Raw genomic sequence first — 25,118 nt, forward strand, 5'->3', positions numbered from 1 at the left:
AGCAATGGTTGAGATCTAAAATTTACCTTATGGATGAAGCAGATGTTGAATCACGCGTTTCCAAGTCCAAGAAGGTGAAACAGATGAAGATCAACGTTGTGGAAGTTGAATGGAATGAGTAGTTCAGCTCAATTATGCTCCAGATGCAAGAATCAACAAAATGCCATGGAAGAGCTTGCTTTCAACAGTCACGATTCCTCAACCTTTTTGCCTTGATCTTGTGAAACAGTTCCTCAAGAGTGATTGTAGAAGGTGGATCCAACAAGAACGAGCCAAATTGATGCAGAACTTGATGAGAAATGATGAAAAATGTCAAAAAAGTTTTGGAGAGAATTGAGAGAATTGGAGGGAAAGTTTGTTAGATCTTGGAGAATGAAATGTGTTTATCAATTCTGTTACAATTATGTACTTATACCATGCCTTAATCCATTTACTAATCACAATTAGCAAAATTGAGTGAATTAGCACAAATGCAATTTTAAGTGAAATGTCAAAAATGGCCTTTTGCAAACCAGCCAATGTATCAGTCCAAAATCAGTTGGAGCAAGTTCTAAATGTCATTCATGATGTGTTGCAAATGGCTTTGTATGCAAATACCATGTATTTTGAAAATTCACCTTTTTTCCCACCAATTTCCAAAGTGAACACTTGAAAAATGACATTTGCCATGATGATTTTTGATGAAATGTGATGATGCATCATGAAAGTACACATAAAATGTGGTTTGCTCAAAGAAAGATCACCCAATTTGGCCATTCCATGTGAAAGTTATGACACTTTGAATTTAGGCATTTTCTGAAAATGATTTGATCACAACTTGCCAACCACATATGAGAAATGAGTGTTTTTGGACTTTTTGGAAAGGTGAGAGCAAGATCCACAACTTTCATGTTGAACAAATTTTCATTTGAAGCATTTTTGGACACGTAATTTTGAGGTGAAAAACTTTCCATTTTTGGCAGTTTTCAATTACAAGTCACCTGCCATTTTTGGAAACTTTTCATCTGACTTTATTTTCTTCATTCTTGATGTTTGAAATGTCAAATGAAATTTGTTTCAACATGAATGAAGTGTATCCAACCCTCTCCCTCCTCCAAATCCATCAATTCAAGCCCAGTTGACCACAGTTGACTTTTCTGACTGATAGATGAATTTGGCTATGCACTGATCCAGTTGAGCCTCAAACTCCTGATGAAATGGCTCAAGGATGAAACCCTAGCTTCCATAAGCTCAATATAATCACATGATGATCCCCATATCCATTGTAGACCCCATCTCCTTGCCAAGCCCTGACTGGCCCAATGCAGATGATTCAACTGATTAGGGTTGACCAGTGGTCAAAACCCTAATCCCAAGGTATCTGATCAAGCTCTTGAATCTCTGGGATGATGACAAAACCGTGATGATGATGATGTACCCTTTTACCCAGGATCAAGCTCAATCTCCTTGAGAAACCATGAAACCCTAATTTGTACCACACATCCTCAGATGATTAATGATCAATTCAATGAAACCCTAGCTTGCATACATCAACCTTCTATCTTCTGATCAAGACTTAGGAGGATGACTTGCTTAATGTAGCCACATGTTATGCAAATATGCAATGCCTAATGACCTACAAATGATATGTAAAAATGCAAAGCTAGTCCCAAGAGAGGAGGGCAAATTTTGAGGTGTTACAGGTACGAGCCAAACAACTCCAGGTACAAATGCAGACTATCGTTATATCGTCCTAAAAGGGTGTATATGGATATCCAAAGAGCTGTATTTGGTTTCATAGAAATAGTATGTCACTGGGGTGAGTGGTTCAGTGATTGAAAGTGGATCATGGATCATGAGAAGAATAATTAGGATTATGCTCGCCAAGGATTCACAACCTCGTGCCTACGTATTCTCAATGTGCAATGAGAAAGTCGGAGCATTCGTAGCTCGTGGAACCACGAAAATAAAGGAGAGATAAGGAAATGTTTTCCTAAGCAACTAGGACTAACAAGACAAGCAACTTCAAGGATATAATTGCAGTGATGAACAGTGTAGCTTGCACCAACAGAAGGGTAACATGGGAACCCACAAGGGAGAGTGAACTTTGAACCGAAGAGTAAACAGGCGTCTTAGCCAAAAAAGAAAGAATTAAATGTCTGGGTACAATCCAAACAACTCTTGGTTCACAAGGTGGACTTCCGTTATATCGTCCTAAAAGGGTATATACGGGGCCCAAAAGAAAGTACGGTTGGGTACAAGGAACAATATATCACTTGTTGGGGAACAAATAGTTCGAGATCAAAGAAGAATGGTGTCTTGGATCCATGAAAGAAATAGACTCTGAACCTAAGAGTAAACAGGTGTCTTAGCCAAAAAAAGATGAATTAAATGTCTGGGTACGAACCAAATAACTCTTGGTTCACAAGGTGGACTGTCGTTATATCGTCCTAAAATGATGTACATGGAGTCCAAGGAAAAGTGTTATTTGATCTCAAAAAGATGGTATTGATTGATGAATGAAGAATGAAGGATTAATAAATAAGGTAGCTCACGGAGAATCTGAATTCATCTATCTACGTATTCTCATCGTGCAATGAGAAAATTAGAGCATTCGTAGTTCATCCCGCTAGGGCTGACAGCAAGATGATTGAGGCAATAGAAGCGATTGATTGATAATGGAATATAAAGAGTGTTTGTCAGTTGTTTAATGTGAATCACACTAAAGTCTATGAGTAAAGGTGAATACGATGAGCAACTGGGTCATTCGTCCTGTACCCAAAGATATTCAGAATGAGGATAGGAATTCTCCACTCTCATTCCTTCTTTACTACTTAAGGCTTGTGGCATATGATTCTCATTATAACTTTCAAGTTATTGGAGAAAAAATCTTTGTTGCTCCTTTTGTTGATATTGTTTGCTGGAGAGAGAGAGAGAGAGACTTGACAATCATACAATTTAAATTGTGCTAAAGTTTATGAATAGAGGTGAATAGGATGAGCAACTAGGTCATTCGTCCCGTACCCAAATATATTCAGAATGAGGATAGGAATTTTCCACTCTCACTCCTTCTCTATTGCTTAAGGCTCATGCCACACAATTTCAATCTTTATTAGCAAGCTCTTGAAGAACCATATTTGATTTGTCTTGTATGATTCACTGCTTGATATGACTGAGATGCCTTGGTTGAGGGTCTGACTTGAGGCCTTGAGATCCATAGGATTAGAAAGAGTCTTATAAAGTGCTCAAGGGTCTTTTGATCATTTGAATAGACTGTGGGATTATACAAGATCAAAGGATTTAGTTGATCAAAGTTGTTTTTGATCAACTTGAATCGAGGGTTAGAATTATCTTGAAAAGTATTTGTTAACCTAATCTAAGGGTTAGAATTATATGCACATGCTATTTCTAAGGGAGCATGCATTTGTTAGTCAAAGACTTGATTACAACTATTTAATTCTAAAATTAAGATCTAATTCTAAAGGAACATGTATTTATATTGCAAAAAATTGCAAAATAAACTCCTAAGGGGAAAAATGGTTAATTCACATTAATTTCCAATTATAAGCACAAATTAAATTCTAATCAAAATCTAACTTTTGCCTAAAATTTAGTCAAACTCTAAAAAACTATTTTAACCTAACGTTTAAAATTAACCTAAATTCTAAAATCAAATCATTTCTAACTAAACCTAATTAATTTCCAATTAAAACCAAAATTAAGTTCTAATCTAAAATCTAAAAATATAATAAAGAACTTAAACTAATATCTAAAAACCTAATTAAACTAATTAAGTGAATTAATCACCTAAACCAAACAAAACATGGCCATGGAGGTGTGCATAGCAGCAATGGCGCATGCCCACACTCATCAAGGCCCAAACCTGCTAATGGTGTCCAAGGCCCAAAGGAAGACGGAGGTGCCAAAAGGAAAAGAAAAACAAGGCGTTTGGGTTATATAGAAACAGAAAACGGTTATCAAATTCACTTCAGATTCACATGAAATTAATAGTTAGTTACAAATTGTAATCTTGTTAGTTTTGTTATTTCAAAAGGGTTAATTTCAATGTGAATTTGGTTAAATTTCATCTCATTTTCTGTTACATGTTATGCTTCCATGTTAAAAATAAAAAAGCCTCCATGAAGCTGCTGACAGTTATGCATTTCGGTTGTGTTTAGTTATATGAGGTCAGTGGATCGATTGAAGGTGAATAGGTTGATATTGGCTAACTTGAACTGATGTAACTCTGAGCTGCTATAAAATCAGTACATTATGTTAATTGGCAAACCATGACAGTTAGGGTATTTCAAAACCAAATTGAACTGTTATGGAACGGTTAGTTATTAGACATGATATGTTAACTATTAGTGAATTAGTGAATGTGTTTGAAAATGTTTGTTAGGCTGCTTGAGCATTTAGAAATCAGTTGGGATTATGTCTTGATGTTTATGAATGTTAACCAAAGTGTTAAAACTGTTAATGAACTAGAGATTGTGTCATTGTGATGTGTGTTATGAGCACGTTAACTTGGTTTTTGTATGGATATGCATGAGCATATATGGTATGATATTATGTATGTATTGACTGTTTTTGAATGTAATGCCAATGTGTACCTTGGGTTAGATATAAGCTAGTGGGTCGTTTGGCCGAAAAAATGCTATTGCCCATGGTTGTTAGGACTGTCATGAAACCAACTTGGGCTTTGAATTGGCCATGAAATCTTGAAATGAATTAATGGAAATTGAAGCAAAATTCTAAATGCTCGTGTGAAGTTGATGGATTGGAATTGAATGGCTAATATGTATGTGTAAATTAATGTTTGAGTGCTTGCTAATTTATGAACATGTCATGGTTTTGAATGAGTAGATCTTAAAGTGTGGTTCTTCTTGGTCTTATAGGTATCCTATGGGAGAGAGAAAAAGGCTTGGTCTTTTTTGAAGACAATGGTGATATGAAGCATGAAGTGCATGACCATGAATATGGTGGATGAAGATGAATGTTAATGCTTAAGAATCTAGATTAGAACCTAGGTCACATGTTATTTCGTACTAGTTTGGATTGCTTATCATGTAAATATGCACTTAAAATGGAAATTTTATGAAATTGTATGGAGAGTTTTGAAATGGTATTGAATGGATTTGTATATAGAAAGTTTTGCCAATTTATGAAAGATGTATGAATGGCTTTGTACATAAAGAATCATGAAAGTTTGGAAAATGTAATGAGTTTGATTCTTGAATGGTTGAGTTTGGCTTATGATGAAATCATGTTAAAGTTGAAAGTTGAATGGCAAATACAATGAATTGAAATGGGATTTAAATTTTAGAATTTCATGAAAAGATTACATAAGGCCTTGAACATGCCTTTAGTTTGTCATGGCTTGAAAAACATGTGAATGGTTTAGAATGGAATGAATACAATATGTAATGTAGCTTGGCCTAGAATTGACTTTTGAATGAAATGAGTGATCCTGATACACACAACATGTTGATTTTGTCAAGTAATGTCATGGAATTGCATAAGGTGGAATGATTGAAAAATGGCTTATAGAAAGTGGTTGACTTTGGTTAACTAGTTGACCAAAAAGCCAACACTTGACCAAAGTAAACTGTATTAGGGTTTCCTTGCAGGGACTTGTGTAGATGGACCCAAAATAGAGACCTAAACATGATTTGAAAGCCTTGATGGAATACAAGCAAGGCCAAAGCCCAAGAGACCAAAGGAAAGGTGCAAGTATGAATTCATGGGTTAATGACTATCAATCCATACCAAATGCATGGGAGACATAACTCTGCAAAATCTATGGTGTTGTGGATATGCTAGACAAGATGATGGACATGAGCCCTCCCCAAATGGATTCGAGTTTCAGTCAAAACAAGAGGTCTCAATTAATTACTTACCTGCATTAGCCTTCAAGCATCTGAAGTTAACGTTTCAAAAGCATACCTTTCCATCAAAGGCCTTGAATGAAATAGGATACTCCTTAACCAAAAACAAATGGCCCCCAAACTAGGGTTTGGAGGCCAAGATAAGGGCCACCGAACAAATCATGAAGCCTTACCCCCAATTAATTGCAAATTAGGGTTTAAACACCTCTGAAGATTATCATGATGGAGCTTCAGTTTCACAGATCACGACATTAGGGTTTTGCATCCCCTACAACCAAATGAACATCCAAGCTGAGCCCCTAGGACTTCATCCACTCCAAAACCCTAGCTTTACCAGCCAAGAACTTTGAAGCCATAATGATCAACCAATAGATATGAATGAATGATTGATGCATATGTATGAAGCATGAGGGTATGTAAATGATTCTCTAGTCAAGGTTTGAATGAAAAGATGAAAAGAGGAGGGAAAATTTTGCGGTATGATAGTGCCGATTTGTCATTAATTTTTGTTTCTTTCAAAACAAAAACCTTTTTACACTCAAAGGCACTTAAACATTTCATTACTTCACACCCATTCTCTCGCTTTACTACCAACATTTTTGTTCTCAAGCCTTCTCAAAAAAACAACCATTTTCTTTTCAAAAACCATCTCTAGAACCCTAAACTCCTCTGCAATGCCATCTTCATCAAATATTATTCCAATGGTGGTGAACTCTAGAAAAGCTCTCAAAATCAAACCTATAACCTTTACGCTTAGAGAAGAAGATCTAAAGTTGATTGTTGAGCAGATTGTCGACTTTGATTATTTTAAGGTTAATGGGTTTCCATTAAAAGCCTATTTTGAATATCAAGGGTGGATATGCTTAGTGGCCCTACCTCTCCTTACTTGGTTAAGGATTTTTGGGTTTGGGCTGAAATGTATGATGAAAAATTTGCTGCTCTTGAAGAGAATCAGAAGATTGTTGAGAATGAATAACTCAAAGGGAATATAAGGGATGACATGGGTTTAAAGGATTTAAATGAGGTGGAGATTACATCAGCTATTATGGGGGTTAATGTGACTACCACTCAAAGTCACATTGCAAAACTTCTGCATATGGATAACATTGGTAGATTTGCTTTAAACACCAAAGATAGTGGCCATGAATCTGGTGTGATCAAGCAACAATTGTTTATAAAATATGAAGAGTGTGGAAAGGTGAAGAACATGCATATTGAATACAGGCTCTTATGCAGAATATTGATTGGTTGTTTCACTCCAAGAGAAGGAAGCATTGATCAGATCTCTTGACACCACAAGCACTTCATCTGGTTTTTGGTAAACCATGAAATGGGTAATCTTCTTACATACATCTTTCATCACATGTATGAGGTCATCAAAGAAAGCACAAAACACAACAAGAAGAATGTTCCTTATGCAAGGTTTCTTTCTGAACTATTTCATCATAGTAGGTTGGTTGAGACTCGGATGACTTTAGGTGTTAATGAAGATATGGAAATTATATATGGAAATATTCTCTCAGTGGATGTATTAGGGAATATGAACATTATCAAAAAGAAAGATGTGATTCACCTCCCTTCAATCCTCATGATCAGGAATGACAACATTGAATATATTGATGATTTTCCAGTCATCTCCAAGATGGACAGTCCTGAAGTTATTAATCAATACATCAAGTTTGTTAGAGAAGAGATTAGAGTAACTCTGGCCATCGTTGACGTTCCTAAAGGTAATGTGTACAAACTTTCAAGAAAGAGGGAGCAAGTTGCTTCTGAATCTGAAAAGGTGCTTCATAAACCACCTAAGAGGAAGGTTGTACAAATAATAGAAGTTCTGAAGGAGGTTCAAGAAGTGGTCTCCACAACTGTCTTGATGCCTACCAAGACTAAGAGTGGAGCCACTGGTAAAACTCCTTATAAGACAACCTCTTATGAACTACATGTTAAGAAGAAGAAATTGAGAAAGATTGGGTTATCGATTGTTCATGATGAAGATGACGAAGAGGATGAACAACTTTTTCTTAAGAAGAAAAAGGTTGTGAATAAGGATGCTCTGAACATTCCTCAAGAAGATGTTTAAGAAGGAGCAAGACTGATTGTCACTGCTCTACTCAATAAGGCTATGGAGAAGCCTTCTATTGCTGAAGTTCTTCTGAAGCAAGTAAAAGCGGGGGTTGTGGAAAAAGATATGGAGAAAGAAGTTAAAGGTTCTTCTGTTGTTGATACTTCTGATCTGGAAAAAGAAGTTGTTGCTCAGACTTATGAGGCCAATGAGGAGGAAATTCAACCTACTTCAGTTGTTGTTGATACTATGAACACATGTGTTCATTTAAATTCTATATCAGATAATATTTTAAATTCTTCCAATTCTCCTATCATGACTAAATCACCCACACCAACATCACCTCAATCACCAAAACCTTTATCATAACACACCCATTCACCATAACATGACCATAACCTATATATGGGTTCTGTCATTTCATCCCCTCAACCACAACCATTCACCACAACAAGACCAGAACATATTTATGGGTTATGTCACTTCATCCCCTCAATCAACTCCTAAATCGGATACTACTCACATAGCTCATATGCGAAGGGACTTTTCTCAACAAGAAAATGTCCCTACAATATTTGTTCTAGAGGATTTAACAAATCACCTAGCTGGTGAATTATCTTTTGATCATAACCAGCAGGCTTATGTGTCTGATTGAGAACAACTAACACCCATCAACATTCTACTTGAACCACCCATTGAGGTTTTTAGTGCTAAGTCTTCTAGCTCTAGCTCTGATTCTGGTAAATCAGACTTGGGTCCTCTCAACATCAAACCTCTCTAAGTCATCCATATGGAAATTGTGCCTTCTATTGAACCCTCCCAACCAAACCATGTTCAGTCTAACATCCATGTTCAGTCTGAATCTGAACAAGGAATCTAAGACCAACCAATACCTGAACCACAAAACTTACCCTTACCGGAACAAGAAATTCCCACTCAAACCAGTCCTGAACCCCAACCAAATCCTTTCAATCTTAACCTGAAATCGTTACTCAAAATGAGGTTGAACAAGTAACTCTAAACCAACCTCCACAAGCTTCCACAATTGACCACATTATACCATAACCACAACATGTCCAAAATTCTAAACCATTTGACCATCATAACTCACCTCCTAGGACAAAAGATGTTGTGTCAGAATCTAACATAATACCTTTACCTAGCACCTCTACACCTCACCCTTATATCAACCTAAACCTAAACCTTCCACCTCACATAAACTTCCAAAAGGAAGAGTTTAAAATTGTTTTTTTTATAGAGTTCAAAGTTTGGTTGTTGGGAGGCTCATAACATATGATCCCATAGCATATGCAGCTAAATGGGACTCTCTTAGAACCTCTGTGGACATAGTTCTACAAAATCTAAAGTCCTTCTCTTCTAAATCTATAGATTCTTCTAGTCATATGTTTGACCACTTGGAGGAGAAATTGACTTATGTTGTTGTTAAGCAGGAAGATATGGATGTCCAGTTGAATAATGTAGTTGCAAGACAATATGGGTTCTGATATAAAGATTATCCTAGAGCTTCTGAAGCAAAAACCTTGGGCTTTAGGATTTAGAACACCCTTTTATTTTATCTTTTTAACTATTTTTTGATATGTTTTTTGACATCTGACTCAATTTTTTAGTTAAATGATATTTTTCTTTAGTGTCTTCTCTATTTCCTTAAAAAAAATTATTGATGACAAAAGGGGAAGTAGATATAGAAGTATTTAAACACCTGAAACATGACAATTATTATCTTGCTTAAATTCTGAAAGATTATATATGTGCTTTAAATGTTTAAATTTAATTAACATGGATAGAACTTAAGGGGAGCTTACAAACCCCGCCCTATGGAATCTTAGACTCAGGGGGAGCTTACAAACCTCAGATCCTAAAGTCAACTAGTTAATTAAATTATCAATTTTATTCTTAAATACTTATGTTTGTCATCATCAAAAAGGGGGAGATTGTTTGGAAAAAATGGTTTTTTCCCGTATCCTTTAAGTTTTTATGATAAAAAAGCATTTAAAGAACAATTGTATACTAATGTGTGTTCAAGTGTGCAGGATCATAGACTAAAATTTTATATAGAATCCAAGTATTGGTTCTGACTATGAACATTCAAAGAGAAACTTAAAGACCAAAATCTGATAGACTAGAAGCTGAAGACCGGACTCTAAAGAAATTAACTTCTGAAGAGGCCAACGTCAGAAGATCATACTCTGAAGGAGTCATCCTATGAAGACTAGACTTTGGTTAAGTCTCCTTATGGTGATCAGAACCTAAGTCATTCAAAGCGCAAGGACCAAGGTGACACTGATAGGTTATTATTCATATTTGAACATACTTTGTCACGTGAATACCTAAGCTCAATTTTCTTCATTGAGTATGCTGGGATACAATCGCTAATTCCTTATGTAGCAAAGGGGTTTCAAACTATCCTTCACCTAACTTGACAATTTGGTAAAACATCCCAATGTCCCTTTTGAAGATTCTCAAATGACTCTACCGTGTTGCATCTTTAACAACTCTTTTACTTCTCTATTTAAGAAGCTAAAAGACTTGAAGAAAATAACACCAATTAACGTCAACAAGTAAGTTACTTTGTCAACATAAAAGCACAAGTTGAAACTTAGGATTTCTTATCCTTGTATATCTTAGAAATCCCTACGTCTTAAAAGAGTCAATTTGTTGTGTATTCTTTATACACCTACATAGCAGGTCTAGACTATTTCAACCATTTTATCTTTACAATACTTTCACGAATGATTATTTTTCTCCGGTCCTTATTAGCAGGTTGGCCGTGATTTTTCTTACTCCGACCCTCCGAAGACACTAGCGCAACCAAGGGAGCCCCCACATCTGACGCAAGTGTAACATCGACAGGAAAAGAGTCTCTCATTTTGAGATCATCTATATAAAAGAGAGATAATCAACTAATAGAAGAACATGCAAAATCGCTGATTACAAATAAAGAAAAGACAAGGGTGATACCAAAAAGTTTCTTCCTCTCATCAGGAGATTTCACTTCAGTAGTGTCCCGAAAATGTATCTCCAACTCGGAAAAGGAAAGCAATGTCTCTTTCATAGCCTTCTCTAAATCGGTAAGGGCATCATATGGGATGGAATAGTCTTAGCTATCTAGGGAAAGTGATCTGAGGAACAAAATCGCCTCTTTTGTTTGGGATAACTTGTTAGGGAAAATAAGAGGAAGGGATGACGCAGAACTCATTATGAGCAAGAGGAGAAATTGGAGTAACCAATAAATAGTTCCTTAAAATTTTTCCAACTGTCAATATAAACACGGAAGATCTCATTTCTTAGTCGGCGAAGAGAAACGATCCCACAACTGTGACTCTTGATTAACTTCGAAAAGGTGAAAGAAGAGATTCAGAGAAGACGAATCCATGTTTCCCTAGTATTCATACAAATATTAAAAGACCCTTACAAAAGCCCCGGGCGTCGGAATGTAGCTATAATGAAGGAACACGAAAATGATCCAACACTTCCTTTCAAAGTCATTCAAAGGAAGTCGTTCACCCAACTGCTCAAAAATACAGGAGTAGAAGGGGATAAAACACCTTTCGAACTTATTACATGCCCTCTTGTCTGCAGGAATCGTCGAAACTACCCAATTCAAAGGAGCCCTCACTTCAAAGGAAAGCTCAATCTCATTATCATTTTGGGGAAGCTCTATCTCATTATCATTTTGGGTATAATTAAGCCATCATAATTGTTGAATCCTACACTTGCATTACAAACAAATCCAGTGGGTAAATTATAGTGGGACTAAGAGATAAAAGATTGACCATATATCAAAAGAGAGTGAACCATGTTTCCTCGAAGGAGGGGAAACAACATACATGTGTGAAAAGAAATGGAAGCACAACAGAAACCTAAAGTTAGGGCAAGGAAGATGATGACTAATGGCCCAAAATGACGTGACTATGAAAAAGCATTAAGGGAGCGAAATGGAATCCTTAGGACAAAATCGATTTCTTATAGAAAAGATAATCAGAAATCATCAATCTAGACCAAAAGCAGAATATTGATCCAAAGGTTATCATCACACCGCTCCGACTAAGTATGAAGTGATAGAGGCACTCAAGGGTTCTAAGTATGATAATTATTCCCTTGTTTGTTTCCCTATGGTGGAGCACTATGGGAAGGTAATGAAACATTTTGGTGACAAGAAAGCATTTATGTTCTCTAGGTGATATACTCTGGGACTGACCAACGTCGTTAAAGGCTTCCGCGACTCGGTTAATATTCGACAATATTTTGGAAGCAACTGTTCTAAACCAACTAAAGGCTCAAATGGGTGAGACCTAATTCATCTCAAATTCACTCCACTTGATCCAAGATATAAAAACCAATTCATGTGAAATACAAGGTACACTCTCTGACCTCTACTTTTCACCATACTCATCTTGAATCTTGAATTGACTTTGGCGTTGAAGTGTTAACCATACAGGTCCATCACACACCGTCGTGACAGAGATCAACATCACCGTCTCGAGATCATCAATTCTTCAACTATATTCTTTTCTGATTCCCGAACAAAACAAATAATATTATAGTTTATGAATTGATTCTAATATGTGACATTTTAATATTATTACATTAGTATATCGTTTAATTGATAACAAATTTATTATAAATAATTTATTTTTATAAATGATATATCATATCAGTATACCTCAAATTTATATATCTATAACTTTAAGGAGATACATCTCAATACTAAATTATAATAAAATAAAAGTGACTCACTTGCAAATGTCATATAAAGATGCATACTCTTCCGAGGACAATTTTGAATCTTTACCGGTTGACCCTTCTGCGGGTGAGAAAGGCAACCCTTAATTTTATAGCATGTTGACCCTTCTGCGGGTGAGAAAGGCAACCCTTAATTTTATAGCATGTGGCCCATAAGATTTTATATAGACTAATATTATTTAAATTTTAAAATTTAAATTGAACCAAACTCCACCTTAAGAAATCAAAAACCATGGTATATGTTGAGACATTGTGATAATATTAAATAAATAAATAAAGGTCCAGTGTTTGATCATTGTTCCTATCCAATCTCACTCACCAAAATAAATAATCCACCAACATTTTACCAATTAAAACAAATTCAAAACCATTTTGGCTAGAAAATTTTCTGCTATCAAATTCTACCATCAAACACAACTTTGCCTTTTTATGTGCTCTTACCATATCTTCCCATTACAAGAGTTATCATTGTTTTTTCCATTGATAAATGTCAAGTAAATAGACAGTTATATCTTGCACAATTCAAACCTTAGGCGTTCTGCTTAAAATTATTTCGGTGTCTCTTGTCTCGCCAACCGAACTACCTATCCGTTACTATCTTTCCTTTCACACTGGTAATAGCAAACACTCTCAACCAAACTATTTACAACAAAACATTGCAAAGAACAATCAAATAAATCAAACACAAAATCAAACTAAAGGCATATTTTCTTGCATAGTTACAACCAACCTCATACTATGAACTAAACTTGAGAACTATGAAGCAATGGAGTTCTCTGACTATCATATCTTTCTGAGTATTTGATTGGCATTAGAGCTGGATCATTATATGCATTCGCCATCTTCTCATAAAATTCAGACATATTATGCTCATTTTCGTCTGCTCTGTCCTTCTTAATCAAACACTGCATAAGATAAGAAATATTTATTAAAAAAAAAAAACATAATTGAAAAACAAAACAAGGTCTTCTCTCTTAGCACCAACACTTCATATCAAAGTCATGTATGATATTTGACACGTGTCAGTCTTTGACACCAACATGACACGACACATGTGGTTATGTTCTCACTTTCATTTTCTCAAATTATTTCCTGGGTGAGTGTCATGTCCGGGTGTGTATTTATTTCATTGCTTCATAAGTAAAAAAAGCTCTTTGGAGAATAGGAAATAATAACGAATATTATGAGAATGTAATTCATCATTAGTCATGAACATCAAAGGTACCTCAACTGGAAATTGCTTGAATATAGGGAGAAACCGTTTCTGGCAATACTCATTGAATAGAAGTGTGAGAATTGGAAGAGGAAGAGTCAATCCTGCTGCTAGTGGAAGTTTCTTCAAACCAAAAATCCCAACGGCTATTACATGCATTAGTACCAATGAAAATATTGTGGAGTTATGCACTGTAGGCCAAAACTCTCCTCCAGTCTCAAACTTTGGCACATAAACTTTCAAAAACTGTCACCAAAAAAGATATTAAATGATTGTATGTATAGCCATGAATATCATTAAAAACATATTGGCAAATCTCCTCTAGACTATTCTTCGAAATGCATTGAACTCGGCTCAATGCGTATTATACAGAAACGGGGATTCAAATGCAGGTGAAAAGGAAAAACAAAAAAGAAGAAAAAAACAATATGCAAACCTGGTTGCGGAAAATGATGTATCCCAAACAGAAGTATATCAAAAGAAATGGAAGTATGAGTGGAGCAAGTAGGAAGTATGTCACACCAAGAAGACCGAAGAGACGAATCCTGGGAATTTCACTATGATAAGGAATTGACGGGGGCACGAAATCGTCATCACTGTTACTACAAAAAGTTCCACTTAAAAAATTGTAAATAAGTGTAGTTAATTGAAAGAGTTCCGATGCTATGGCGGTCCATCCAGATGTCACAACATATGCTATGAAGAATGATGCCTGCACCAAATACATAGACTATATTGAAAAAAGGGATTTAAAGGATATCGAATATCCGTGTAAACAAATTTTACGCTAACATTCAATGAAAATCCATTGTTTTCCCATGTCACTCTACTTTTCTAACTAAATTTTAAAATTGCCGATATGACATGTCAAAATTGAAAGGGAATAAAATCTGGGGTTACTTTAGATGTCGGTGTAAAACCAATTTACACTAAAAGCATTCGATCAATATACTCTAAAAATAACTCCATGTACTCAAATTAAAAGGAAACAAAATATCCTTAAAAACTTAAACAAACATACTCTAGATTGTAGGTTTTTTTGTTCTGATGTTAGACTTCACGAAATCCAACTCGAGTTAGGTGAACCATTTAAGCAGAGAATACAACTCTCCTAAAGCCTATATTTTCTTTCTATTCAGAACACTCTAACTAAGCTCTCGTGAAATGGATATAAACTACATATTTGCATATCCTATACAAAATGGTTGCTCACAACCATCAAACTCACAAGTTAAGCGAAAAATGCTTCATCTGTTACAAAGATTCTCCCCAATCCTATATAATGAATAGATAAACTTTATATCCAAAATTAGAATGTGCAATAAAACTAAGAAACAAAAACACCGATAGCTCATCTACTTTATGCAACAAAAACTTCATTCTCACCTGTGATGGTACAGCTTCTGCTAATACTCGGGGGATGTTTTTCGGCTCAAGAAAGATGTTAACTCGATAGAGAGCTGTCCCTGATAGTACATTTGCAAAGAAAACGTTCCATATAGTAAACAATAATACTTTAGTACATGCACTTTTTTGTATCCGGCTCCACGAAATGTATCCTTGCCAAGATGAAAGCATAATCATGATTGGTGGAACAAAGGAAAGAAACTGCTGAAGAATCAAACTTGGAAGGTATCCTGTTATAACTTGGCTCACAACTGACCTGCAAACAAATATCTGTCAAGTCTACTTTAGTTGGAATAGATTCTATGCTAATGCAAATAACATTAAACTTTACTCCTATCTTGCAATTACAGACTCAAGTAGTAAGTACTACTTACAGTCTTAGTATGCCTTTCAAAAACGGGAACAATGTTTCCAACTGATCAAGATGCGTAAGACCTTGTACTATTGCAACTGGGATAAGAAACAGAACTGTAAGAGTAGAGTATGCAACAAAAACCACCAGCTTGCCGATCCATTTTTTAAGGAATGAAACAGTGAAGAAAGGCCAATGAACATCATGTGGTTCAGGAGCTTCCTCGGTAATCCACTCTGTTGGATTGACACCTTCTTGAATATGTAATGCTATTGCGGCACCAAATCGTGTTTTAAATGAGACAAATGCCGCAGGAACTTCCTATAAGTTTAAATTCATTACAATACAAAGTGGAGAATTAGACATCATCATAAATAACAACATAACTATACAAAAATTATATCTATTGTAGGAATAACTGTTTTGTTTTGATACACAATTTGTTAATACCATAAAAGACACCGTATGCCCCTACTCACAAATACACGTGAACTTTATTACATGATTAATGCTGTTCAAATATATGATTAATTACATTCAAAAGATGGTTAATGGATATCATGTATATTTGAACACAGTGATATTTTGACAATACATATGAACTTTATTGTAAGTTAATAATGTCCCGACATTATAGTTACCATTGATGCCAATGAGGACTGTTCCATTCTCACATTATCCTCTACATTTCCTAGTCTCCTTTCATAGTGATCTAAAACATCAACTTTACGTCCAAAAAGTCCCAAACACCCTTCACGCCTCTGCCTTTTAGGAGCATCGTTTTTTTGTTTAAGATTAATAAGCTTTTTGTACAATTTATCTGCATCAGTCTTCAAAGAATAAACTTCAATAGTAAAAATTATGACATAAGTAATATTAGGTAAGAATATAGATTTCAAAGTTCATATTCATGACAAGAAAACCGCTTACAATAAGATTTTGAAGTCTGTTGCTTCGACGAACGACTGAATGTGAAAGATACGTAGAAGGGTGATACTCAGAGAAAAACCGCTCAACAGCATCGGTACATGTGCTTCCCGGTGGAATAGGAATACCACGGACTAACAGAGTAAAATGATGAGGTTGTGGCTCGGATGAATAAAAGAAAGCAATTCGTTTTGAGGTAATGTACAGATATTCCTATAAAAGAGATTAAAATTAAAAACAATAATTCAATCACTAACTTTATAAATAAGAGAAAAATATGACAGTGTTTACAAGGAGAACTTGAACATTAAAACTTACATAATAAAGAAGATAGCAAACAACTCCAGTGAAAACATATGCAGCAGAAAAATGTATCCATAACCTTAATAAAGGTCAAAACTAGGTATCAGAATTCTCATGTTAAAACTTAGATGAGTCCAACTATATGAATATAATCTTAAATCCTTACATATTAAACCAGGTCATAAATTAAAGAAAAATTAACTCTATGAATTTGATGTCAAAATATGACGTACGCATCAACATTTCATATATATGTAGTGTGTGTGTGTGTATGGTTCTTCATCATGAATGAATAATATATCCAATAATTAACACTATTTTTTATCCATAAAATTCACCTGTTTGAACCGTTGTTAACATTAGAAATACTGAATGAATCCAAAGACTTGTGTTGAAAATCTGAATCATCACTTAGTTGACCCCCCAAATAGTTTATCGGAAGAAGAACGAACATTCCAATAATTCCACCAAAAGTAAATATCTTCAAGCTGCACGATACCACAAAAACAAGGAAAGGGGTCAGCAGAACCAAATAAGAGCCTCATCACTTAGATACTATGTAACACCGATACTTCACATTGAAGTAGTGTCCAATGTTCGACATTACACCAACACAATACTAACACATTACATTCGAGCACTTCTATGAATAGTGTTGATGTTTCATAGATCAGATATGAGATTAAGTAACACTTTAAGAAGTTGGTGGCTATAAATAAGTTACTCCCTCCGTTTCTTTATAAGTGTCGCTTTCTTGTAAAAAATTTGTTTCTTTTTAACTGTCACTTGCAAAGTTCAAGGTAGTATTAATTGCAATTTTGTCAAAATTACCCCTAGATAATGATTGCAGAGAGAGAAAAAGTAAAGTGAATGTAATAAATAATTAAGGGTATTATAGGTAAAAGATAAATTATTGTTTGAAAAATACCAATAATGATTAGTTTCCTTGGTATGTGTAAAAAGTCAAAAAATGACACTTAAAAAGGAACGGAGGGAGTATATCATATTGAAAATGATTAAGAAACACTTAAGTTTATCGAAAAACTCTAGAGTACAAAAAATTGACATTTGACATATCTAAACTTAGAATCAATAAAAAAAATTACATTACCTAAAGACAAACATTCGCATGAAGACAAAGGCATCTAAGCCAGAATTCGATAAAAACTCTTCCTCGCTCAGCTCCCATGCTTTTCTCACCCAACCAGCAGTAGGTAACAAGCGTTCCAAGTTAAATTGACCGCCCTCTTTAACTTTTCCTTCAGCAACCAGGCGTGGTGCGTAAACAGTGATATTACTGGGCTGTCTTCTCAAAATAGAATATAAGGTGAAAAATAGAAGACATAGACCAAGATTAATTCCAACCGAAGTTAAAAGAGCCGAAAGAATCATTCTCGAAATCTAGATCGAAACAACCCGACCGACTCTTTCCACTCATACAAATATAGTAAACCTCAAATCGAATCAATCGAATCCCTTAATTGTCGAACCTGCATATATAATATGTCATTAACACTTGATTTAGAACAGAATCCAAAGCAATTGAAAACTAATCACATACTAAATTTAGAATGATCACTGTTGAAACCCTAAGAAAATGTTCAAATAGGGTGTAGGCATAACCCAAATACATAACAATACCTAATTTCTTTGAGCAGGTTAATTCAAATTCCATTGAATTTCATTTCAGAATAGATGGAAAGTTATAAGATCATCATCCAATAACATTGCATCAGTTCTGAATAATGCAATCATATTCTCATCAGTACAGACTCATAACAAAGTACTCATAATCAAACAAATATGATATTCATATTAACAAGAAATTAAACAAAACTTTCAATGAAGAATCAAGAGAGAGAAAACTTAGGTACCTGATTAATTAGTTGAGATTGTGAAGAAGCAAAAGAGAGAGAAGTGAGAGTGAGTAGTGAAATGGTCAAGAGAAGATAGAAGAACATGCTATGGAGTAGGGACGTAACAAACAACAACGTGTCTTGTATGGTGGCAATGAGAAATTGAAAAGCAATCTCCACGTGGTACTCTTTCTGTTTTAAGTCGGTAGGTACTATCTTCATTCTGTTTTTTTGCAATTTTATTATCCTTGAAGTATGTAATAAATTTGATGCTTCCATGTAGATAATATTTTTTAATTATTAGAATCATTTTCTTTTATTAAATAAATAAAAATAAGTTTAACTATTTTTTATTAATCTTGTGTTAGGAGAATTTTTTTTTAAAATATCCAAAAATTTAAAAAAAATTTCAAAAATATACAATTTTTCAAAATAATTACACAAATGGCCAATTTTGGCCATTTTTTACACTAAGGCGCCACCCTAGTTGGCGCCTACCCTTAATGGGTACGGCAAGTCGCCACTAGGAGTGGCGCCTATGCCCATTCCCTTTTTTTTTTTTTTTTTTTTAAATTTTTTTTTTTTTTTAAATTTTTTTTAATTTATGAATTTATATTTTTTCTTAAATATATTAATTTATGTTAAGACATATATATAAATAAATTTTTTTACAAGATATATATATATATATATATATATATATATATATATATATATTAATTTTTATATATATATATATATATATTAATTTATATATATATATATATATATATATATATATATATATTAATATAATTTATAAGTAATTAATATTATTTGTAAATTTTTGGAAAAAAAATTAATTTATATACGTATAAAGATATGATAGACAATATTTTTAAAGATAAAGATAAAGATATAAAGATAATAAACAGAAAATATTTTTATTTAAATAATAGACAAGACAAATATTACAAAGATATGATTAATCACATATGATGCGGTCCCTGGTACGATCCGCACGGGGGAGGTCTAGTTACTCGCCTAGACGGTTCACGTGGTGGTGGTGCTTCCCTATTACCACCCCTTGCCCTAACGCGCCCCCTTGCCGCTTGCCGTTGTGGTTGGGTTGAAGTCCCTTCAGTGCTGTAGGAAAGACGAGTCCCCTCTGCGCCCTCGAAGCTTTGTCTCGGTGGGACAAACTGACTACTGCTGGGTGCGCCCTCGAATTGTGGTCTTTGGTAGTTTAGGGTTGAATCGGGTTGGCCAAAGTGCAATGTTTGTTGTGGTGTGTAGTAGTCCTGTTGGTAGTCCTCTTGTATACCCGTGTCGGGGCTAGGTGGAGGACTGGAAGAGCTTGGGAAATTGTCGTGTTGGAAGTGTTGGGATTGGTGGAAGTAGGGGGATTGATATTGTGGTAGGTGTTGGGACTGTTGATGGTGGTGGGAATGTTGAGTTTGTTGTTGGTAGTCTTCATGGTATTGGGATTGAGTTTGTGGTATGTATTGTTGATTTGGTTGGGGGGTGGACATGTGTTGTGGTGGTTGTTGTTGGTAATATGGTGGTGGTGGTTGTTGTTGGTAATAAGGGGGTGGTGGTTGTTGTTGGTAAAATGGTTGTGGTGGTTGTTGTTGGTAATAAGGTGGTGGTTGTTGTTGTTGGGAATACTGTGGTGGTTGTTGTTGTTGGGAATACTGTGGTGGTTGTTGTTGTTGGAAATATGGTTGTTGCATCCGGGGATCGTCCAAATAGAACGGGTCAGACACAATCATTTCTGGATTGGTATTTGCTCTATACCAATCCACATATTCCGTTGTCGGCTTCATTTCGTTGGGCGCCACCGGAAATTGTAGAACATAGTGGGCACGGTCTTTCCACATTTTACGAAACTCCTTAGCAAATTCCTTCCAATTTTGGGCATACCACTGGTGGCTGACTTTTTTTAGATGCCAAGGTTCCATAGACATTGGGGGCCTGGGATTTCTTGATGCATTCCGAATTGAAGCTTGACACGGTCACTCTGGTGCATCTCCACAGTGGTGAACCGCATTATGGCCGTTTTTGCTGTCCAAACAGCTGCATCTTCGGGGTTGAGTTGATGTTCCAATCCCAAATATGGCCTCCAAATAAACTGCAAAGAAAAAAGTAAATATGTTATTTATCGAGAATGCATGATATTAATAAATCAGTTAGAAGCTGAGGGATTTAGTGGTAATACATCCTGTGCTCGGAGACGATCCAACAATTGACGATAAAATATAATTTTATTTTTGGGGGTAAGACTGTAATCCAGTCCGGTTGTAATGAACCTAAACAAAAAAAGATAAATAAGATTAGTTACAAATATTTATAGAATAAATATACAAAATGAAATAAGATCATAAATTTACCTAGTTGCGTAGGGGAAGGAGTAGTCATTAGGATTTTCTGGGGCTAGCCTCGGCAATCTCCACCACCCCCATGTTTGGAGCAAAAAAGCACATCCAGAAAATGTACAGTGCTCATTTTGTGCATTTTTACACAAAGAGCTATATAGGAATGCTAATACTGCAGAACCCCAACTATATGTGCTTATTCTATCAATGTCCCCGAGCAAACTCAAGTACATAAAATTTATGCTATTTCCCGTCCCTTCGGGAAATAGCAAGTTCCCAAACAATAGCATAATGTAAACCCGGGTTTTTATGACTTTTTCTTGTTCAGAGGATTCCTCAGTCAAAGTTATGGAGTCGTGGTACAATTGTAGGCTAGATAATTTAATACCCTGACCCCTTGCTTTGGCAGACCCCTCACCCTCGACCAGATCTACCCCCAACATTTGAACACATATTTGGTTAGGCTGTTGAACATTTCCGGTCACAGGCTTACCATCTATTCTAAGACCTAAAAGCATGTACACGTCCTCTAATGTGACGGTACATTCACCAGTTGGTAGGTGAAAAGTGTGTGTCTCAGGTCTCCAACGTTCACACAGAGCCAAAATGAATTTGGCATCAATGGTGGCATTTACGACATGCATTACATGACCGAAACCCGCACGCTCTATGTAAGGTACGCACCATGGGTCTGGATAAGGCATTGGGTGTGAACGTTGACGAAATTTCTTGGGATCCTTTAAAAACAAACAATATAAACAATCATTATATTGGACTTTTAAAAAACTAATTACAAACATACGAAAGAGGCAATGTTCAAGAAAAACTTACGAATGAGGCAATGTTTGCCCTAGTTCCTCTGTGTTCTTGGCCCATGGTAAGAAGCGACATGACTGCAATGTAGGAAGAAGCTTGGTGGATGAGAAGTTTCGCCTGAGTTCTCTGAATAAAAGTGTTAGTGGTTGATGAAAACTTGCAAGAATGACCCTCTATTTATACTCGTTTTCAAGTAGACTGAATATGCAAAAATGTGACAAGTGTAAGGCATGCGTGGTAGTGTTGGCATGCATTGGTGGAATCTGATGATGCAAAAACGTGACAAGTGTAAGGCATGCGTGGGAATCTTGCAGAATAGGTGCAGACTAGGTGGCAGTGTTGGCATGCATTGGTGCAGACTAGGTGGGAGTTGTCTTGTCTTGGGGAAGACTTGGTGGAATCTGATGATGAAAAAATGTGACACGTGTAAGGCATGCGTGGGAATCTTGCAGAATAGGTGCAGACTAGGTGGCAGTGTTTGCATGCATAGGTGCAGACTAGGTGGGAGTTGTCTTGTCTTGGGGAAGACTTGGTGGAATCTGATGATGCAAAGGTGTGACACGTGGAAGGCATGCATGGGAATCTTGCAGAATAGGTGCAGACTAGGTGGTAGTGTTGGCATGCATTGGTGCAGACTAGGTGGTAGTGTTGGCATGCATTGGTGCAGACTAGGTGGGAGTTGTCTTGTCTTGGGGAAGACTTGGTGGAATCTGATGATGCAAAGGTGTGACACGTGGAAGGCATGCATGGGAATCTTGCAGAATAGGTGCAGACTAGGTGGTAGTGTTGGCATGCATTGGTGCAGACTAGGTGGTAGTGTTGGCATGCATTGGTGTAGACTAGGTGGGAGTTGTCTTGTCTTGGGGAAGACTTTGTGGAATCTGATGATGCAAAGGTGTGACACGTGGAAGGCATGCATGGGAATCTTGCAGAATAGGTGCAGACTAGGTGGTTGTGTTGGCATGCATTGGTGCAGACTAGGTGGTAGTGTTGGCATGCATTGGTGCAGACTAGGTGGGAGTTGTCTTGTCTTGGGGAAGACTTGGTGGAATCTGATGATGAAAAAATGTGACATGTGTAAGGCATGCGTGGGAATCTTATTTAAAATAAATAATTAAGCGTAAATAAGATTGAATATTATTTTAAACACATAATCACTATTTTACTTTATTTGTAAGAAACTACTAACACGATTTTAAGAATTTCTTTCCTATAACATGTTTGTTGTCATTTTATGGTGATCTATGTGCTTGCGCTTTTTTTATCACATTATTTATTATGCCAAAAGGGCATAAGTAAACTCTTAGGGGGGGAGTAAAGCATAATCTCTTTATCAGTGAGGGGAGTTTAATCACTCCAAATATTTATCCAACATTTTTTATTTACCACCCCCTTGAGAGATGCATTGTCCTCATCAAAATGGGGGGAAATATGGATAGGTGGATAGGTTGGCATGCGTGGGAATCTGCCAGACTTGGTGGTGAAGACTTGATGGGGAACAGGCATGCATGGGAATCTCTGAGACTAAGTTCAGGCTAGGTGGATAGGTTGGCATGCATTAGTACAGACTAGGTGGGAGTGTTGCATTCAAGGGTGTGACACGTGTAAGGCATGCGTGGGAATCTGCCAGACTTGGTGGTGAAGACTTGATGGGGATCAGGCATGCATGGGAATCTCTGAGACTAAGTTCAGGCTAGGTGGATAGGTTGGCATGCATTAGTACAGACTAGGTGGGAGTGTTGCATTCAAGGGTGTGACACGTGTAAGGCATGCGTGGGAATCTGCCAGACTTGGTGGTGAAGACTTGATGGGGAACAGGCATGCATGGGAATCTCTGAGACTAAGTTCAGGCTTGGTGGTGAAGACTTGATGGATAGGCAGTAAGATTCTTGCAGTATAAATATTCACACACATTTTCGCAAAGGTATTCACAATATCTTCACAGCAATCTTCACAAAACCTTGACAATATCTTCACAAAACCTTCACAAAACCTTCACAAAACCTTCACAATGTCTTCACAAAACATGGCATCTTCATCACAATACAAAGTCAAAGCTCACGTCAATGGTGAGACTTATGAATGTCATATGTCTGGCTTCCTATTTAGAAACACCGAATGCACTCGTTTTTGTCTAAATAGAGGAGCTGACTTCTCTTATCTGAAGAGGAAGATTGAGTCCAAACTAAGACAACCCGTGTCCCAAATTTTTTATCAACAACCTTTTTTTTCAGAAAACAACTCTGTCAAGTTTTATAAGTCATTGATTCAAAATGACATGGAGACACAATACATGCTTCGTAACCATGAGTACTCTGGTTACGAATACATAGTGTTGTACATTGTGTTGGAACAACCTCAACCAACTCAGAATATTCAATCATAGGTTATTGATCATGTGATTGATGACGAACAAGATGCTGAGCACCACGTTGAAGACGATGTGGTTGATGATGCTGAAGACGTGGTTGATGACTTGGTGAACCGTCATTCTGAAGACGAAGACCAAGCTCAAATACCTATAGCGCAACGCTACTCACCTCCTGCGCACTTCACAACACTTAACTTGGGCGAGGATGAGCCCTCATCAGATATGTTCTACAACCCATATATGAGGTCTGATGAGGACTTAAAGAAGGGTGACCAATTTCGGACCAAGGAAGAGTGTCTGTTAGCAATAAAGAACTGGCACTTGAAAAATTGTGTTGACTACGATGTTATCAAATCAAATCCGGAAAGATACGTTATTGTATGCAAAAATCCGGAGTGTGGATATAGGTTGATGGCATCGTACAAGAAGAAGCATAATGCGTGGGTGATAGGGTCCATATCTCAAGCTCACATTTGCGTCAACACCAACATGGCACAGGATCATCGCAAACTTAGCCATGACATGATCTTCCATTCCATATTACCTCTAGTTGAGGCTGACCCGTCACTGAAGGTCAAAACAATTATCTCCCATTGTGTGGCTGTTTTCAAATATACACCGTCATACAGAAAGGCTTGGTTAGCGAAAACCAAGGCAATTGAACTGGTGTACGGTAACTGGGAGGAATCATACAAACAACTACCACGCTACCTGGCTGCACTACGATTGTATTCACCTGGGACGGTTACTATAATGGAGACCTTGCCTGCACAATCCCCTGACGGAACTCGTCTAGAAGGTAATGGAATTTTCCATAGACTTTTCT

General features: G+C 36.3%; 2 protein-coding genes across 3 annotated transcripts; both read right to left on the reverse strand.

Annotated features, from left to right (window-relative positions):
• Positions 1-13,308: 13,308 nt before the first annotated feature.
• On the reverse strand, positions 13,309-18,936 carry LOC127121907 (CSC1-like protein HYP1). Of its 2 annotated transcripts, XM_051052334.1 has the most exons (12): positions 18,770-18,934; positions 18,537-18,633; positions 18,007-18,385; positions 17,234-17,383; positions 16,911-16,974; positions 16,596-16,805; positions 16,307-16,495; positions 15,688-15,986; positions 15,293-15,569; positions 14,343-14,618; positions 13,919-14,152; positions 13,309-13,598 (listed from the first exon to the last, which is right to left on the reverse strand). In XM_051052334.1, exons 3-12 carry the CDS (start codon positions 18,285-18,287, stop codon positions 13,437-13,439), a joined length of 2,142 nt encoding a protein of 713 aa, XP_050908291.1. In that variant the 5' UTR covers positions 18,288-18,385; positions 18,537-18,633; positions 18,770-18,934; the 3' UTR covers positions 13,309-13,436. The 2 variants fall into 2 exon arrangements, with proteins under 2 accessions (XP_050908291.1, XP_050908297.1); XM_051052340.1 differs by lacking the exon at positions 18,537-18,633 and having other exon boundaries at positions 18,770-18,936.
• Positions 18,360-22,045, reverse strand: LOC127095413 (protein MAINTENANCE OF MERISTEMS-like). The gene is made up of 3 exons (XM_051034111.1): positions 21,937-22,045; positions 21,500-21,842; positions 18,360-18,385 (listed from the first exon to the last, which is right to left on the reverse strand). Exons 1-3 carry the CDS (start codon positions 21,994-21,996, stop codon positions 18,360-18,362), a joined length of 429 nt encoding a protein of 142 aa, XP_050890068.1. The 5' UTR covers positions 21,997-22,045.
• Between the last annotated feature and the right edge of the window lie 3,073 nt (positions 22,046-25,118).

The sequence above is a fragment of the Lathyrus oleraceus genome, chromosome 1 (assembly GCF_024323335.1).
Source record: "Lathyrus oleraceus cultivar Zhongwan6 chromosome 1, CAAS_Psat_ZW6_1.0, whole genome shotgun sequence".
Taxonomy (NCBI): Eukaryota; Viridiplantae; Streptophyta; class Magnoliopsida; order Fabales; family Fabaceae; genus Lathyrus; species Lathyrus oleraceus.

Bases quoted from the DNA above. Each gene is read 5' to 3' on its own strand.
- LOC127121907 (XM_051052340.1), bottom strand. From the start codon at position 18,287: ATGATTCTTTCGGCTCTTTTAACTTCGGTTGGAATTAATCTTGGTCTA. The intron at 16,806-16,910 runs GTAAGTTTTAAT...TCTCTTTTATAG, and splicing joins TTTGCTATCTTCTTTATTAT to GAATATCTGTACATTACCTC. The intron at 16,496-16,595 runs GTAAGCGGTTTT...TATTCTTTGAAG, and splicing joins ACAGACTTCAAAATCTTATT to ACTGATGCAGATAAATTGTA.
- LOC127095413 (XM_051034111.1), bottom strand. From the start codon at position 21,996: ATGTCGCTTCTTACCATGGGCCAAGAACACAGAGGAACTAGGGCAAAC. The intron at 21,843-21,936 runs GTAAGTTTTTCT...TTGTTTTTAAAG, and splicing joins GGGCAAACATTGCCTCATTC to GATCCCAAGAAATTTCGTCA. The intron at 18,386-21,499 runs GTCAGGGTATTA...TTATATATGCAG, and splicing joins GGGGTCTGCCAAAGCAAGGG to GTTCGACAATTAAGGGATTC.